Below are 18,208 nucleotides of genomic sequence, written 5' to 3'. Positions count from 1 at the left end.
TGGTACCAAAATTTACATGTTGAAAAACTGCCAGTAAAATACAGTATAATTGAAATTTATAGTAAAAAACTATTGTCAATAATACCAACTAGAAATTTATGTCTCTAAAAAGTATTTTTCTTTAGTTTTCTTCCTTAGCCAAAAGTTATTTTTATTACATATAGTTATATATAGCTTTCTGTGGGATTTAAATGCATTATTAAGTGTTCTTTTTTTGTATAAAAAAATAGGAACTAAATTTACTACAAGAAAAAAAAAAAGAAGAGGAAGAACGTGAAAAAAGAAAAAAAAATGCTGAGGAAAAACACAAGGAATGGCTTCAAAAAAAGAATGAACAGGTAAGAATTTGGCCTGAGGGTCAGGTTGGGTCACCTTGTTGCCAATTCTTCCTCTCTTGCTGTTGCTTCTTCCTCCTCCTGAAGATTTCCCCAGGCCCTCGCTTTCCCCTTGCCCTCTTCCTTCTGCACTCTCCTGGGCAGTTTCATCCTCTTGCCCAAACTTTTGGGGCAGTTGACTCCCATCCTGGAATGTCTGGACATATTGTCAGCACCTCGGACTCTCCATGATAGCATGATCTCTGCTCCTGATCTATGAGACTTTGGGCGGGTTTTCAGGCTCCTCTTCTATGAGATGGAGAGGGGGCTTGACCAAGATGGCCTCTACAGCCCTTTCCACTTGAAATGTGTGGTCCTTTGAACGCAACCATTTTTTCTCCAAATAACTCTTCCTGATTCTTTGTTTCTGTGGATGATACTGCCATTCTCTTAGTAAACTAAGCTTGAAAACTTGTTTATCCTCGTTCTTTTCCCTTTCCTTTTCTTTTCTCATTTAGGGTCTCTTTAGTTTTCTCTCCTTAACAATAAAATATCTCTTGGCATATATCACTTCTCCTTGTATTCCTTTGACTGTCACTTAATTTAGGCCCTTATTAACTTTTGTCTAGATGATAGTTTTCTGACTTAGTCCCCTTATTGTCCTGGTCTCTCACCTAGTCCCCAATCTATCCTCCATTTGTTACTAGATTATTCTTGATAAAGCATTATTATGATTATGTCAGCCAGCTCAAAAATCATCTTTGAGATTCCTGTTGTCTGTTACCCAGCTTCTAAAATTGTGGTTTGTGATCCCATATGGGGTCTCATAACTGAAAGTGAAGGTTGTGAAATTATGATTTATTATTAGTAAATGTTTGATTTGTGTACCTATTTTGTGTGCTCAAATACCTGAAGTCATATAAAATTTTCTTGGGCAAAAAGGGATTGTGAGTGGAAAAAATTGAAGAAGCCCTGGTCTATGGGATAAAGTCTGTATTCCTTGGTCTCCCTTAAAGGCTTTTTACAATAGGGCCTCAGCAAACCTCTGCATGTTGTACTCCAGCTTGAACCTCTTCATTTCTGTTTTTCAGCCTCTAGCAGTGAGCACTTGTACTCTTTATCATTCTTGTGGTGCTTATCATATTACTGCCTTGGATATTACTTATTTTTTTATGTTTATTATTTACCGTTATATAACATAAACTCCTTGAAAGTCACACCTAGCTTATCTATGTTTTCTTGTTGTTAATTGGTGCTCAATAAATATTTGGTGAATGAGTCAAGTGTAATACATTAGGGATCCATTTCCTTGATGGATATGAAATGGTAAAATGACCATTTATTTTCATAGCAATTTTGAGTACATCATATTTTCCATTTTAATTTTATTCACTTAAAGGGATAGTACTTTCGGTACTAATTTTTATATCAAGTGTAATGATTCTACTTTTTCATAATTACAATAAAACCCCATCAGTTTATACTAAGGGACTTCTGAATTGCAGTAAAATGTAGTATTTTGACAGTCTTTCAGGTAGCTAAAAAACAGTTTTTATATTCCACTTTCCTGATCCTTTCCCCTTAACGTCTTCTCTCCCCTTCCTTTCCATCTCTCACCTCCTCTCCCCCTTCCCCCCCCCCCCCCAGCTCCTGGCTAGCTAGTATAAGATGTGAACATGACAAAGGTTTTTGCTTCATGCATTTTTAAAATTCATATTTATGAAGTACATTGTGCTATGCCATTCTTTCCTGCTAAAAACCTCTTATCTTATCTTCTAATTCCTCGTAGCTAATTTTACCACACTAATCAATTAAACAAGGTTGCTGGACTTCTGAGAATGCAGTATAATGGTGTGAGATGAAATATATATATATGTGTATAATTAATTGTGTAATATGTGTTTAATTGGTGGCATTAAAGGTTATGTGAGACTTGGCTTCTTTTTTGGAGAGAAATTGCGGCTAGAATTTAATTAGGAGGACATTATAGTCTTTGGGTGTATATATCCTGTGGGTGCAAATTGCCTGTCTCTTTATTTGAGAGATCAAGTATACACTCAGGAAAGATGTCTGTTCATGAGCACACAAAATCCCTAGGGTACCATTAGTCATTTAGGGAGCTAAGCTGGTGTTAGATGAAAGTGTGTCTTATTTGGAGGCAGAGAACCTGGATTCAAATGCTGGTTCTATTGTTTACTCTTTCTTTGACTCTAGGAAAGTCATTTGCCTTATTCACTTTCAATTTCCTCTTCTGTAAAATGAAGGGTTTAGACTAGAAGATCTTTGTGGTCCTTTTCACTTCTGGATCCAGCCTCCTATGATTTACTTCATTTCTTTTCTTCTTTAAGCCCGTTAGATTTTTTTCTGATTTCCAGCCTGGGCTATTTTAACATCCATTTACAAAAGTGGGGCCCCCTGGTTTTTCTCTTCCTGTCTGACATCTCATTTTTTCCTCCTTCCCTGTTTACATTCTCCATGTGTGGTCCTCGGCTGCCTTAGACTCTGTCCATGTTTGAGACATATCAAGGGTAGTTTCTTTCTTCAGGTCTTTTTCATTTTGGTCTCTCTAACTGACTGACAAGTGGCATTCCTGATGCCCATTTCACTGGCCCGTTTTTGAAATTGACTCTAAAAAGAAATGACTTGTCTCATTTGGTTTCTTTTTGTATAGCCTTATTAATTTAAACTTTTCTTTTTTGTTTTGAAGGACAGTTTTCTTTTTCTTATCCATAATTATTTTGTATTCAAAGAGAATTGTTTTAAAATATTTTTAAATGAAAGTCATTGACACAGTTCCCACAACATGGGGTTGATTATTTAATGTGCAGTAGGGTTGAAATGGCAACATGTATTTGTACAGTTATGATAATAAAGGCAGCATATCTAGTTAACAATAACAATAAATTATTGGTATTTCCACTATGATTCTTCTTGCTTTGGGGTAGATGTTTGTTTGTCCAACCAAAGGGAAAAATGTAGAAGCTAGAAATAGTGCTGTAAAGAATAGGCAAATACTATCCTACAAAGGCAAGGTAAAGGGGTTCTTGGGTGGGGGTTATTTATATTGTCCTTCAGCTTCTTCCTTTTAGAGCAGAAATGGAAAGTATTGGGCTTGGGGATATATAAGACTGGTGAAACAATTTGCTAAGGCTTGCAGGCATTGAAGAAATCTAGAAGAAATTCTAGAAGCTAGAACTCAATCAGTGAAAGGTTAAAGCTTGTATCTAGCTTGAGTTCTAGAAGTTGATAATTTTGTTTGAGTGATGAAATAAATATCCAAATTTGGCCCTTGGTGGAAAAAAAGGTTTCCCACCCTTGCTTTAGAAGACTGTCTGCAGATATTAGTGGAGGACAGGAAAGAAAGGATCAGAAAGAAGCAGAATGGGGTTTAGTGAACCTTTGCTTATATGTTTCTTAGCATGTAGAACTGCAGTAGGAACTGCAGAAGAATGAAAATCATCTCATCTGGCTCCCAAATTGCTGGGTGCTTTTAAGGGACTTGTCTCATATTTACAAGTCTGATTCAATAACATATGTTGTGAAACCACAAAGTAGATGTTTCTGGATAAAAGCTACTACCACTGTCATAGGCGTAATGGTATTTATCAAAATACCAGATAATTCTTAAATCCAATTAGTCCATGTATAAGATGTGATTATTCAGCAAGAAAATAGCTGTAGTTTTAATCTTAAGTGTTGGTGGGGTACTTTGCCTCTCTGGAAACAGCACTTTCAGATTGGCATAGTCAAAAGAATGTTAAGTTAAGATGAGCTGAGTGGTGCCAGGCCTAGCCTGACCTTAGACTAATTTTTGACCTTGAGCAAATCACAGAACATTCTTAGTCTTGCTTTTCTCATAAAATGGGAATGATATTGATTTCTCTCCCTCATATACTTGGTTGAGAGATCAAATGAGATGTGTGATGTACTTTGTAACCATAAAATGTATTAAATTATCTTTGCTAGTATGAAATTTTCTACAAAGAATAAGAAGGAAAGTATTCTTTGTGTATTGTGGTTAGAAGTAGATGTCTATAATCACCACTTGGAAAACAGTATCTCTGTATTGTTTCTTTTTTTCTCACCTAACAATACAATTCCTTTATCCAATATTAAGAGCATTTTATATGCCCAAAGCTGCCACACTATTAATAAAAAACCTGTCCTTATGAAGCTCACATTTTATATTTTTTCCACTTTTTTTTTTTTATTATTATTATAGCTTTTTATTTACAAGATATATGCATAGGTAATTTGTCAGCATTGACAGTTGCAAATCCTTTTGTTCCAACTTTTTCCCTCCTCTTCTCCACCCCTTCCTCCAGATGGCAGGTTGACCAATACATGTTAAATATGTTAAAGTGTATGTTAAATACAATATATGTATACATGTCCTAACAGTTATTTTGCTATATAAAAAGAATCAGACTTTGAAAAAGTGTACAATTAGCCTGTGAAGGAAATAAAAAGTACAGGTGGGCAAAAATAGAAGGATTAGGAAGTCATCTTCCAGAATTCTTTCCTTGGGTGTAGCTGGTTCAGTTCATTTCTGCTCTATTGGAGCTCATTTGGTTCATCTCATTGTTGAAGAGGGCCAGGTCTATCAGACTTGATCATCATATTGTTGTTGAAGTATATAGTGATCTCCTGGCCCTGCTCATTTCACTCAGCATCAGTTCATGTAAGTCTCTCCAGGCTTTTCTGAAATCATCCTGCTGGTCATTTCTTACCAAACAATAATATTCCATAATATTCATATACCACAATTTATTCAGCCATTCTCCAATCGATGGGCATCTATTCAGTTTCCAGTTTCTGGCCACTACAAACAGGGCTGCCACAAACATTCTTGCACATACAGGTCCCTTTTCCTTCTTTAAAATCTCTTTGGGTTTGGCAATTGTCAATGCTGTAAAATTACCCATGCATATAACTTGTAAATAAAAAGCTGTAATTTAAAAAAAAAAATCTCTTTGGAATATAAGCCTAGTAGTAACACTTCTGGGTCAAAAGGTATGCACAGTTTGATAACTTTTTGAGCATAGTTCCAAATTGCTGTCCAGAATGGCTGGATGTATTCACAATTCCACCAACAATGTATCAGTGTCCCAGTTTTCCCACATCCCCTCCAACATTCCGCATTATCTTTCCCTGTCATTCTAGCCAATCTGACAGGTATGTAGTGGTGTCTCAGAGTCACATTTTACATTTTATAGTTGTAGAAACACATTATATGTTTAGGCTTATAATTCAGAAATCCTCTTTTCCCATTTCTCAGTTTCTTTTCATTGTTAATATTTTTTTTTCCATTTTAAACACTGTAAACATTCATTCTCTTCTTTTACTCCTACTTGTCCCTATGAATCTGGGTTTCCTCTCGTTTATTTATAATTTATTGATATCTTTCTTGATGATTCTGCCTGATAAGAGTGTTGTGTTGGGCTGCATTAGGGGTCAGGAAGCGTCATCCCAAAGCAGGTCAGGCACTCTGAGGATGTTCAATCTCCCAGTATTTCTTAACTTTCTGCACTAGTTTTTCCCTCTTGTTTGGAAATTTCTTATAAACAACAATTCCCTAGTGTTTTCTACAAAATACTTTCTAGTCTTTAGACCTTCTTGTCCCAGTGGGGAATTCTTATGTAGAATGCCACTTCCTTTTTCATTTTTGCTTTGGACAATTTTTCCTCACTCCATTGATATCAGGGAAAATTTTGTATTGATATAAAAAAGAAATTGTTCTCTTGACCACATATTTTTCCTACATTTGTATATGCAGTTTTCAGTTTACAAATCAGTTCTGTTACATTCAGTTTTATTTTTAGTTCTGAATTCTCTTCCTTCCACCTTGCCCTTGTTATTGTTGTTTGTCCTTTGTTCTAAAGGAGGACCATGACATCAGGGAGGTGACATTATGGCAAGTGAATTGGATTTCAGTGAGGGAAAGCTGTGCAAGGTCACAGAGCCATCTGGGTCCAGTGGCAAGATACAGATCAGGATGACCAGAGATGACCCTACAGACCCAAGGCAGTAGGAGACCTTGGCCTTATTTTTAAGCTCAGGTCTTTAACAGAACATATTTAACTGAGATCACACCTATTCAGTGATTAATGCTAGGTCCCATTAAGACAAAGAAGGGCCTCTTTCACCTAGTCCAAATAAACAAACAAACAAACAAATAAATAAATAAATCTGAGAAGGGAAGGCTCTCAGTGTTTCTGGCCAAAACACCCTTACCTATAGATGTTCTTAAAATTGTGTGTGTGTGTGTGTATATGTGTATGTGTATATATATGTGTATGCTGTATATATGTATGTGTGTGTGTGTGTGTGTGTGTGTAATTATCAAAATTTTATATATATAAAAGGAGACACACATACACATTTAATTTCTGGATCTTCCCAAGATATTTTACTGGCTAGATCTCGTTTTTAAGAACTATGCCTTAAATCCAAGTTACTCTGACTCTCTCTCACTGATTGACCAACAATAAGTCCTAGGCCAAGCCCTAATTGATTATTATTTGGGTCTTGATTGATTTGGAATGAATGTAGATAGCACTCATTTCTATTTTGACTTCCCCCTTACCTCTTGGAAGCAAGAAAAACAAAACCATTGTAAATATTTATTATCAAGCAAAACAAATTCCCAGATTATCTGGGTTCATACATGCTATGATCTGTGCTGTTGGATCATGAATTCTGGAATTGTGGTTGGTTATTTTTTAGAGTTGCTAAGTGTTTCAGAGATGTTTTCCTTATAATGTTGTTGTATAAGTTGTTCTGGTTTTGCTCACTTAACTTTGTATCAGTTCATAAAACCCTTCCCAGGATTCTTTGAAATCATCCAATGAGTTGTGTAACACTAAGGATATCATTGATTTTCCCTCTCCCCCTTTTTTGGCAAGGCAGTTGTGGTTAGGTAATTTACCCAGGGTTACACAGCTACTAAGCGTTATTGTCTGAGGCTAGATTTGAATGCATGTCCTCCTGACTTCAGGGACTGTGCTCTATCTACTGTCATCTAGCTGCTCTGACAACTTAAGAATTTATAAGGTTTTTTTGGAATTTCAATGACATTTTCAAAGAATACATGTTTTAAAATGGTGATCAAAGTCTCAAGCTTGTCTACCATTATCTATTTCAGAACTACTGGGGAAAAAGGTTAGTTTTAGTAACCCTTGGTGTAGTCTCTTCCAATGCTATGATTCTTTGATTCTTTTAACTGTGTTAAACACAGTTAACACTACTGTGTTAGTGGCCTGCAGGAAGTATTTCTTCCTCTGCTACCCGGTAGCTATAGTGGCCATAGTCACTGATTAGTTTCCTGCAAAAGGTAAAACCTGTAGATTGTAACCTGTAAATTGTTTCTTTGTTTTTTACTATTGAGGTCTTGTAGGATTTGTCTCCCTTTGTTTCCATTTTTGGTAGAGTACATTTGGAACATTACTAGAGTGTTTCTTATTATTCGGGGGGATAAAATATGTATTTTCCTTCCAGATATTCAAGAAAGGAATTGAATTGTAATCTATCTTTGTTCTGCTACATAGAGGCTGACACTCTTTGGTTGATACAATACTGCCTACATTTTCTGCATTTTGAAAATTACTCCTAAGTCTTTATTCATTTAAGCACTTTTTAAAAGGAAGATTAGAATATATCTTATCCTTTCAAATAAAAAGGAAATAAATATCATCCCCTTATGTGAAAATATTTTTAATGAATTTTTTTTTCATTTAAAGAAAAATGATGTGTAAGAATAATGTACTGATAGAAATTTGGGTTGTTTTTAGCTTACTTGTGAATACTGTTTTAATGTGTGGTAGCAAAATCATGTATTTGACAATATTTGGAAGTAGAAAGTGAAATCAGTTGATAGAATATAATAATTTCTATATTACTTTGTATATTGTTTGCTTATATACATGTTGAGATATATTCCTTCCCCTACCCCCTCATTTGAATGTGATCAGAGATGGTTTTATTTCTGGGTTTTGAATTTTTTTTTTTAAATCCCTTAGGGCCTTTGTACTATTAGGTGATTAATAGATATTTGTTGAATTGCCGTACAGGTATTAATTTTTACAAACTTTATTATCTAGGAAATGTATATGTGTATAATTTCTTGATGGAGTAAGTAGTCTTATCTTTTATAAGGCATCCCATTTAATTAAATTTATTGTTCGAAATGGTTAGTTTTTCACCTATTTTTACAGGTGTATAGATTGTTAGATTTTTCTCCTGCTTATTTTTAAAGGAAAGAAAAGAAAGGATACGGAAGCTAATTAAAGAAATGGAAGAAAAAGCAGCAAAGGATCTAGAGAAAGAACATTTGCAAGAAAAAGCCAAAGAAAAGTATAAAGAATGGTTAAGGAAAAAAATGGCTGAAGAACAAGAGAAAAAAAAAAAGGAAAAGGTATGGATCCAATGTGATGCAGAGAAGTGTGTCATGAGACCGTTTAGCTTGTAGACAAAATGATTTTGTGAGCTTTTAACATTTTGGGCCTCAGATTCCTTTATCTTTCAAACAGATAGATGCTCTCCGAATGTTAATATTGTGAAATTTTTTATGGTCACAACTAAATACTCATCTTTTAGTGTCCACGCGAGTTTGATTTATCTGGGAAAAAGTATTACAGCACTAGATAATTGGCATGAGATAAATTATTCTCTGATGTTCCTTATCTTTAAGTCATATGTTTAAGACAAAAAAAAAATTCTTCTTTTGAGGAACGTTTTGCTCTACTTGATTTATGTTTATTGGGAGTGGGATTTTGTTATTCTTAAAGCAAATCATTTTAGGCTATTTTGGAATATTTTGTATTATAGTAAGGAGTCGTGTCATCATAATGGTCAAAACAGATTATTTTCAAAAAGTAAATGGCAGTTGTCTCCTTGCTCTTGCTGACTTGAGTGTTACTGAGAAAGGGGCTTTCATTGTATCTCAGGTGAGAGTAACTTTCACAGAAATCACCCTCAGATGATTTATTGTTTGAAGGTAATGAATAATTGAAGTAGATAGTCTCTTAGATGAAATGACCAAATCTCACATAGATTTGAATACTTTCCTTCAAGAAATCTTTCATTTCATCATTTTAAGGAAAAAGAAAAGCAGCGGCTTGCTGAACAGCAAGAAAAAAAAGAAATCTCTGAAAAGAAGTTCAAGGAATGGCTGGAAAATTTGAAAAACAAACCTCGTGTCATTCCAAGGAGCTATGTTTATGCCAATGGGAAACTGACAGGTTAGTTCTTGTTCTCTGTGACCTAAATAAAGGCAAATGAGCTCATGATTGGGGGAGGAAGTTTCATGTTGTTTGTTTCTTCTTGAAAAATAAAAGTTTATGAAATAAAAAAAATTATCTAAAATTGCTATTTTAGCAAATTCAATATAAGTTCTATGTATAAGCACAAATGAAATGATTTTCTAAATCATAATTGGATTTCTCTCAAAAGCAGCTGTGAATTTTAAAACTGTTGTTCTAAAATTGTGTTTTTAAATCAATGAGAATGTTTGATGGTGAAAACGTAGTAGAAAATTTGACATTTCTTCCAGTTGGCCCATGAAGGCGGCTTACTCTGGAAAGGTTTCATGTTTGCTCCTCTTTTTAACCCTATCTAAATTAGAACTACAGACCTCTTTTGGAGATTATTCTCCTAACTCCAAACACCAGACAGCACATGAACCAGACAGAAAACCAGTTGCTTTTTATGCTTGGTCTGATTATAGATGGTGGGGCATAGTTTCTTTGTGCTTTCTGTTGGAAACTCATAACTTGCTGACAGCTGCCTTCACTTGTCTAAGTGATTTATTAAAAATACTCCCATTCTGTTGTGTTCACACAATAGAACATATTCCAGACTTTGTTTTGACCACCCCGGTGAAGTGTGTGTTGAAATATCTTCACCATTGATGGGGGCTGCCATTGTGTGAGTGACACATTCCTGCTGTCAGGGCGTAGACCTCATGCATGGCACAGAGGTCATCAGTTACAGATTCTGAACTGAGTTTACTTGTTTGGCTTCTATGTGTTTGAAGAAGGTAATAATTAAGCAACGATGGTATAATCAAAGGGGAGTGAATGTTAGAGACAAAGTTATGACTAGGTATTCTCTTACTAATCAGGACTTAATCATCATTAGATGAGTTAAATTGCTGGGTGGTTTTTTAAATGGATTCTGCCTTTTAGAGAAAATTTATATTGGTAGCTTTTTAAAACAAATCTCACCTGATTTTTTTTTCCCCTCAGAATTATTTGTATAAGAATATTGTCATGATAGCAGCTAAAAATAGCGTATTAATTTAATATTTTTTAAATTACTTATTTTATCTCATTTGATCCTTATAAAAACCCAATTCAACTCACAGATAGGGTACTGTAGGTACTATTATTATTGTCACTTTGTATATTGGAATCTTGATACTTGGAAAACTCCAGGTGACAAGATGAGCATCAGAAATAGAATTCAGCCACGTTTCACTGAACTCTCTGGCTTATATATATATTTATAACCTACTGTCTTTATTCTAATAATCTTAAACTATTCTGTGGTAGTTTTTGTATCCAAATCACAATCATTTTTTAAAAACATATTTTGATGAAATATATGAAAAGGAAGATGATTTGAATCTTTACATAGTACTTGTCATCTGGCTTTTTTTCATAATTTCATATAAGGAGCCACAAATTTCATATAATTGCATACATTCATTACAATAGAAACTGTTGATAACTAATTGTATATTAAAATTATAGTAATGCAATGAATCTTTGTTAATTTGAATGATGCCAGTATAGGCCTTAAGTAAATTTAGAACAAGATGTGTGAATTAAATATTTTATATCACTTCTCTTTAAAATTTCAGGGCCTTATTTGTAAGACCTTGAGTTTAAAATGAGTCACATTTCCAGTGAAGAGACTCAGGCTGATGAAGGCCCTTCTCAACTTTTAATCTTGCCATCTTGTTTTTTAACTAATTCAGCTCATGTGATGTCCTGATTTATTGTCAATTTATTGTTTAAGCTCCAAGATGTCACAGTAACATTTACCATGGTGCCTAGCACATAAGAAGCCCTTAATAATGCTTTTTGACTGAGTATATTTGGAAAACTGCATTTCTTTTCAATATGCTCAGATTCAAATTTTTTTCTAAAGCCAAAACGGTTTATATAATAAACTATCTCCACTTAGTTCAAATCATTGAGTCTTTCTTCTATTGCATTGTAAGGAGCTAATTTTAAATTGTTTTCCCATCTGGTTCATGTATACATTGGGAATGATTTACTATCTTTCTTGGACTTTTAAAAACAATGAGAGCTTTTGGGGAATAATCAATCTACTTTTCATTCTTAGGTTACTACAGTGGAATTGCCTACGCACCTCCAAGCTTTTATAATCCAATCCCATGGAAGCCTATTTACATTCCCCCACCTAACGAACCAAAGACTGCTAATACTGTGAAGAAGAAGAAGAGCAAAAAACCTCTATCCATTCAGCCTTACAGGTCCTCATCTTTGGTTCTTCATAAAAACAAGGGCAATCTTTGCCTTGGAACTCTGTGCAGAATACAAAGATAGTATATGTACTGAATAGCTTAAAACCTCTTTTAAAAACCTAGAACTATTTTTGTAACTCAGTATTAGCTCAGTATTTTGTGTGATGATTTACCAGTTATCATTTTTGTATTTGTTGGTGGGAATCTTCAAATTAATTAAGGGAGATATTTGCACATTTTTTAAAATTTTTATAAATGTGTCAAGATTGTATGTAAAATTAGCATCTATGCGATTAAGAAATGTTTGTATTTAACTTGTCTGTAACAATTTTGTAACACCAATAAAATCAAAGATTGTTCTTGTGTTCTTTCATAATGTATGTTCTTAGGATTATGTATAACAATGTAATTAGAAAAAATCTTGTAATAAATCATTTTAAATTGCTTATTTCAGTTAACTCTTAGATGAATCTTTATAAGATAGCATTTTATGAAGGAATCAGAAACCAGAATTGTTGATGATTTTAGGATTTCCTGCAAACATTTTATTTGAAAAAACAAGCCACCAACCAGCATTTGTTATTGTACTGAAAACAGAGAGGAAAATCCTGAGTTTTGTAAAGAGGAAAGTAAGGACAGAGTTATTTAGCTTTAAATCTCAGGTAGTTCTTTAGGGAAAATAGTCAGTGGATGGTAATTTATATATAAACTTGGCTGAAATAATGTTTGTTCCCAAAAGGATGTTTTAAAAAATCTACTCCCTCAAAATCTGTGTCCCAATCTCATGCATTTTTACTGTTTAAAAGGAAGTAAATTCAGATCTTTTTTTACAAAGTCTGATAACTAGGATCTTATTGATAACTAAATTGAAACCAACAGTAGTATCAAAGATTGTTTTTAAAAGTGAACAGTTTTATTAAAATTTAAAACTTTTAATCATTATCTGATCTTTTTTTTTCTTTTAGAAGAAGAGCATGGAATGAACATTTGTTATGGCAATTTAAAAATCAGTAAGTTCTTGTCAAAGTGACAAATGCTTGGAGAATTGCTTCACGCCTCTGTGCATGTCACAAGATCCCAAACTGTTGATTTATTTTCTAGGCGCGGCTGTTGGTCACTAAAAGCTTCTGAAGTCTCTGAGGACAAGTAGAGCCTCTCCTTGCTGAGCTATAGGATTCCTACCACCCAAAAAGCATCAGCAGTCAGATAGTCTTTGGGTGAATGAGGGATAGGATGACCATCAGGGAGTGTCCAAGGGACCGAGGTCTAGATTTATACAAGTAACTTGGAAGAAGCTCATGACAGTCTGGCTCTTCCATGAACTTCCGGCTGATCATAGGATTGAGTTCAACAGTCTATTGAAAATATCAAATCTGCCAGTGTCTCAATAATGTAAGTGTAACTTCAAACCTGACTCTTTTTCTCTCTTAACTTTCATATCCAATCCCTAATTCACATTTGGGGTTTTATGATGTATAAAGAACTGTACCCAGAACAATCCTGGGAAGTAGGTATTGGAGGTATTATCACCCTCAGTTTACAGCTAAGAAAGTGGAGTCTCTGGGAGATTAAGTGCCCTGCCCACTAACTCACAGTAAGTATCAGGGCCAGGATTTGAATCTGGGTTTTTTCTGCCTCCAAGTTCAATGAACTTTCTAAATGACATTTGATGTTACCAGTCCTAAAATGTGGCACAGTGAGAGTAGTAAGCTGGAGAGAGGGTGAAGAAGGTAAAGTTAAGGTATTAAAGTACTTTTGGATCCAGAGGGTGGACTGAATCACTCGTGATTTTATGCTCATTAAACCTACTGTGTGCACAAATTGTAGATAAGATGTGATCTAAGATGTGGTCCTGTTCTGTAGCACTGAGAGCCAACACAAATCTCTAAAGGTAACCATATCACTGTTTATAGAAAAAAGTACAACAAAGTGAGTGCTGGGTCAGGGAGTGCCTCCCAGAGAAGGGAATCCTTCTGAGGTGGCCTGGGGGTTAGCTATGAATTGGATAGGTCACTAGAGTGAGAGGATGCCGAATCAGCAAAGGGAAGGCTGGAGATTGGGAGGCTTGTGGAAGGAATGGGGGCAGCTGAGTTGGGCTAGGGCTGAAAAGTGGAGGGTGGTACCTGGTTGTGAGGAGGGCAGGGCCCACAGAGGACTCAGTAAAGGCTTATTAAAAAGCTTCTAGCTGATCAGTGACTTGGCCATTGAATGGAACTGAGACTAGAGAGGAGAGAGTGGACGTGGGAAAACCTTCAGAGGCTACTGCAATAGTCCCCATGGGTCTGTCCAAGGAGGTATCCTGGGGTAAATAGCGTTAAGAATGGGCAGAACTCCATGTGGAGGTAAAATAATCCAAGTTGATAATTAGAAGATTCATCGAACTTGGAGCCAGGAAAAACCTGGGGTCAAATCCTGGCCTTGATACTTGCTGTGGGATAGTGGGCAGGGGGCCTAATTTCCCAGAGACTCTATTTCCTTAGCTGGATAATACTTCCCATACCTACTTCCCAGACATGTTAGGGGAAAGTGCTTTATATGTCACAAAACCCTGAATGTGAATTGGGGATTGCAAATAAAAAATGAGAAGAAAGCCAAACCTAGCCCCCAAGGTTATGAATATGGGAGACTGGGTGAAAGGTGGGGTCAGAGGGAAGTATAATTCACAAAGACCAGCAGGTTTGATAGGCTGAATGTGAGGGGCTTTTGGGATATCCAGGAGGAAGGACCCTGCAAGCATGTCTCTGGAGCTCAAAAAGAGAGTTCAATAAAGGAGAGAGACTTGGTAGGAATTTGTACACCATTGTGGTGGTTAAAACTGGAAGACAATGAGAGTGCTAAGAGAGTGTAAGGAAGGAGAAGGCAGCCAAGAACAAGACCCAGGGGGATACATGAAAGAATTGGAAATCTGAGGCAGCAAAGGTGGGAAGAGATCTTAGGGAGGAGGCCCTGAAACTGTGGATTTGAGGGCAGGACTAGATTTGGAAGCCAGGATTCTGCTGTTTCTTCCCAGCTTGGCTAAACAAGACTTAACTTGGGATGTCCCTATAAGGAGCAGCCACATGGGTGGTTAAGATCATAGGAAATGTGAAGGAGAATTGTAGGGAAGAAGACAGGAAAGGAAAGAAGAGGACAGGGTGTGAAAGATTTTAAAAACCAAATATGGAGAGAGGGGAGGACCCAAGAGGGAAGGAGGATCCAGGTTGTGAGCAGACCTCTGTCTAGATGCTATCTCCAAGACCCAAAACGGATTCTAATGCTACCGGTTTTTCAGCTTCTTCTCACATTGAACTGAAAGTTGACCATTTTTATGACCTCCGAGCCTGTGACTCAGTTCTGTTCAATTAATTCATCTCCCCAACTTTGACTTCACTGCTCCTGCAGCCGGTTTGACTTCATGGCCATTTACTTTCATGTTCCACTATTTACTAGCTTAGAATTTCTTGCCTCCCATGATCTTTTTCCTTCTAGATGGATCCTAACCCTCTAGTAAATCCAGCCATCTGATTTCTCCAATCGTGTTCCAGAGCTGCTGTTTGTCATAAAGTCAAACATTTCATAAAGTAGTGCTATCCAAATTCAGCAAGGCCCCCCATTTTTATGCCCCCCTTTACCTGTTTTTTAGCCCCTTCTTCCTAGAATGTGATCTGAATCTTCTGTTTCTGTCTGCACTCTCCACCCCCAACTTCATCTAGCATGTGCTCCCTCAGCCCACTTGTCATCAGATTTCTCAGCGTTATCATCCACTCTCTCCCATTCTAAGATCGATCCCTTGGTCTCAGTTCTCTTCTACTCTTTGCAGGCACTCCTCATATTCCACATTTTCGTTTTCCCTGTTTCTCTGTGTCTGTGTCTGCTCTGTCTTTCTCTCCCCTTCTCCCTTCCCTCCCCTCTCTCTGTCTCTATATCTCTCTTTCCCCTCTCTCTTTCTCCTTTTCTTTCTCCCCCTCTTCCACCTTCTCTACCTTTCTTTCTTTTTCTCTCTTCCCCTGTTCCTCTCCTCCCCCTCTTCTCTCCCCACCCTCTTCTCTCCCCACCCCTTTCAGTCTCTTCTCTTTTTTCTTTTAATTTCTCCCTAATCTTTTTTCCCCTCCTTAATCATAAAGTTCTTCCTTAACTCTTCTGCCTCACTGAGTGACCTTCCTCTTTCTCTTCCTCGATACTGCGTGTCCATGGTGCCCAGTGCCCTGATTTTTGACCCCTCAGCCTCTTTCAGGGTGGCTTTTTTAAAATAGCTTTTTATTTACAAGATATATGCATGGGTAATTTTTCAGCATTGACAATTGCAAAACCTTTTGTTCCAATTTTTCTCCTCCTTCCCCCCACCCTCTCCCCCAGATGGCAGGTTGACCAATACATGCTAAATATGTTAAAGTATATGTTAAATACAATATAAGTATACATGCCCAAACTGTTATTTTGCTGGACAAGAATCAGACTCTGAAATATTGTAAATTAGCCTGTGAAGGAAATCAAAAATGCAGGCGGGCAAAAATAGAGGGATTGGGAATTCTATGTAGTGGTTCATAGTCATCTCCCAGAGTTCTTTCGCTGGGTGTAGCTGGTTCAGTACATTACTGCTCTAATGGAACTGATTTGGTTCATCTCTATGCTGAAGATGGCCACGTCCATCAGAATTGATCATCATATAGTATTGTTGTTGAAGTATATAATGATCTCTTAGTCCTGCTCATTTCACTCAGCATCAGCTCATGTAAGTCTCTCCAGACCTTTCTGAAATCCTCCTGCTGGTCATTTCTTACCGAATAATTCCATAACATTCATATACCACAACTTACTCAGCCGTTCTCCAACTGATGGGCATCCACTCAGTTTCTAGTTTCTGGCCACTACAAACAGGGCTGCCACAAACATTCTTGCACATCTGGGTCCCTTTCCCTCCTTTAGTATCTCTTTGGGATATAAGCCCAGTAGTAACACTGCTGGATCAAAGGGTATGCCCAGTTTGATAACTTTTTGAGCATAGTTCCAAATTGCTGTCCAGAATGGCTGGATGTATTCACAACTCCACCAACAATGTATCAGTGTCCCTGTTTTCCCACATCCCCTCCAACATTCTGCATTATCTTTTCCTGTCATTGTAGCCAATCTGACAGGTGTGTAGTGGTATCTCAGAATTGTCCTGAGCAGGGTGGCTTCTGGGAGAGAACGTTCCCAGCCTTCCCTGGAGGTGAGTTCCACTTTGTTCTGGACTGATCTTGTTAGGTCCAGAGTTTTCTGATGATGGGGTTTGCTTTTTACTTTTCTTAGCATGGAGCCGGGTGCTAATGAAGTGCTTTGTGACCACAGTAGAGAAGGGAGGCCCTTGGAGTTGAGGAATGGTGGTCAGGTTGTGAGAGGAAGCCGCCTTGATGGCTGAGGAGGTCCCAGACAAGAGTGAGAAGCTCCCAGTGTCATTGAGGGCATTGGAAGAGTGACAAAGGTGGAGGCTGGCGGGTATGGATGCTGTGGGGACCCCGCACTTAGACTTACAGTTGCTCAGGTCACTGGCCACGCGAGGCCTAGAGAAGGCCTGGAGTCGCAAAGACCCGGACTCGGATCTGGCTTCCAATACCAGGAACACTGGGCAAGTCACTTCGCCTCTGGTTGCCTCAGTTTCCTCATTTTGTAAAGGGATAATAATAGCATCTAGGGCCCAGAGTGGCAGTTTGTAAGAACTTAGCCCAATTCCTGGTATATAGTTGGTAGCTATTAAATGCTTACTCCTTCCCCCTTTTGTCCTCCCTCCAGGGGACACAGCCCTGCATGGAACAGTCAGCTTAGAAACGCTGATCATGAGCATGGACCAGTACTTTTTTTTTTAATTTTTTAATAACTTTTTATTGATAGAACGCATGCCAGGGTAATTTTTTACAGCATTATCCCTTGCATTCACTTCTGTTCCGATTTTTCCCCTCCCTCCCTCCACCCCTTCCCCCAGATGGCAAGCAGTCCTATATATGTTAAATCGGTTACAGTATATCCTAGATACAATATATGTTTGCAGAACCGAACAGTTTTCTTGTTGCACAGGGAGAATTGAATTCAGAAGGTATAAATAACCCGGGAAGAAAAACATAAGTGCAAGCAGTTTATATTCATTTCCCGTGTTCTTTCTCTGGGTGTAGCTGTTTCTGTCCATCTTTGATCAATTAAGGCTCTCTTTATCAAAGAGATCCACTTCCATCAGAATACATCCTCAAACAGTATCGTTGTTGAGGTATATAATGATCTCCTGGTTCTGCTCATTTCACTCAGCACCAGTTCATGTAAGTCTCGCCAGTCCTCTCTGTATTCATCCTGCTGGTCGTATGGACCAGTACTTTTAATAAAGTCATCCTCAGAAGGGGAGACAGGCTCATGCACTGTCTGTTTTGGCCAACAAGTGGTGCTAGTTTTAAAGTGA

General features: G+C 37.1%; 1 protein-coding gene across 1 annotated transcript in view; it reads left to right on the top strand.

Moving 5' to 3' along the window:
* The window catches only part of CCDC34 (coiled-coil domain containing 34), a 32,202-nt gene that overhangs the window by 9,801 nt on the left and 4,193 nt on the right, over positions 1-18,208 (top strand). The window contains exons 3-8 of the mRNA XM_051964495.1: positions 231-338; positions 8,569-8,727; positions 9,412-9,553; positions 11,664-11,814; positions 12,771-12,815; positions 12,907-13,197. Coding sequence (XP_051820455.1) covers positions 231-338; positions 8,569-8,727; positions 9,412-9,553; positions 11,664-11,814; positions 12,771-12,815; positions 12,907-12,955 — 654 coding nt within the window. The 3' untranslated portion in view covers positions 12,956-13,197. The remainder of the gene's footprint in view (positions 1-230; positions 339-8,568; positions 8,728-9,411; positions 9,554-11,663; positions 11,815-12,770; positions 12,816-12,906; positions 13,198-18,208) is intronic.

The sequence above is a fragment of the Antechinus flavipes genome, chromosome 6 (assembly GCF_016432865.1).
Source record: "Antechinus flavipes isolate AdamAnt ecotype Samford, QLD, Australia chromosome 6, AdamAnt_v2, whole genome shotgun sequence".
Lineage (NCBI taxonomy): Eukaryota > Metazoa > Chordata > Mammalia > Dasyuromorphia > Dasyuridae > Antechinus > Antechinus flavipes.
This window is presented reverse-complemented; position numbering and strand designations above follow the sequence as displayed.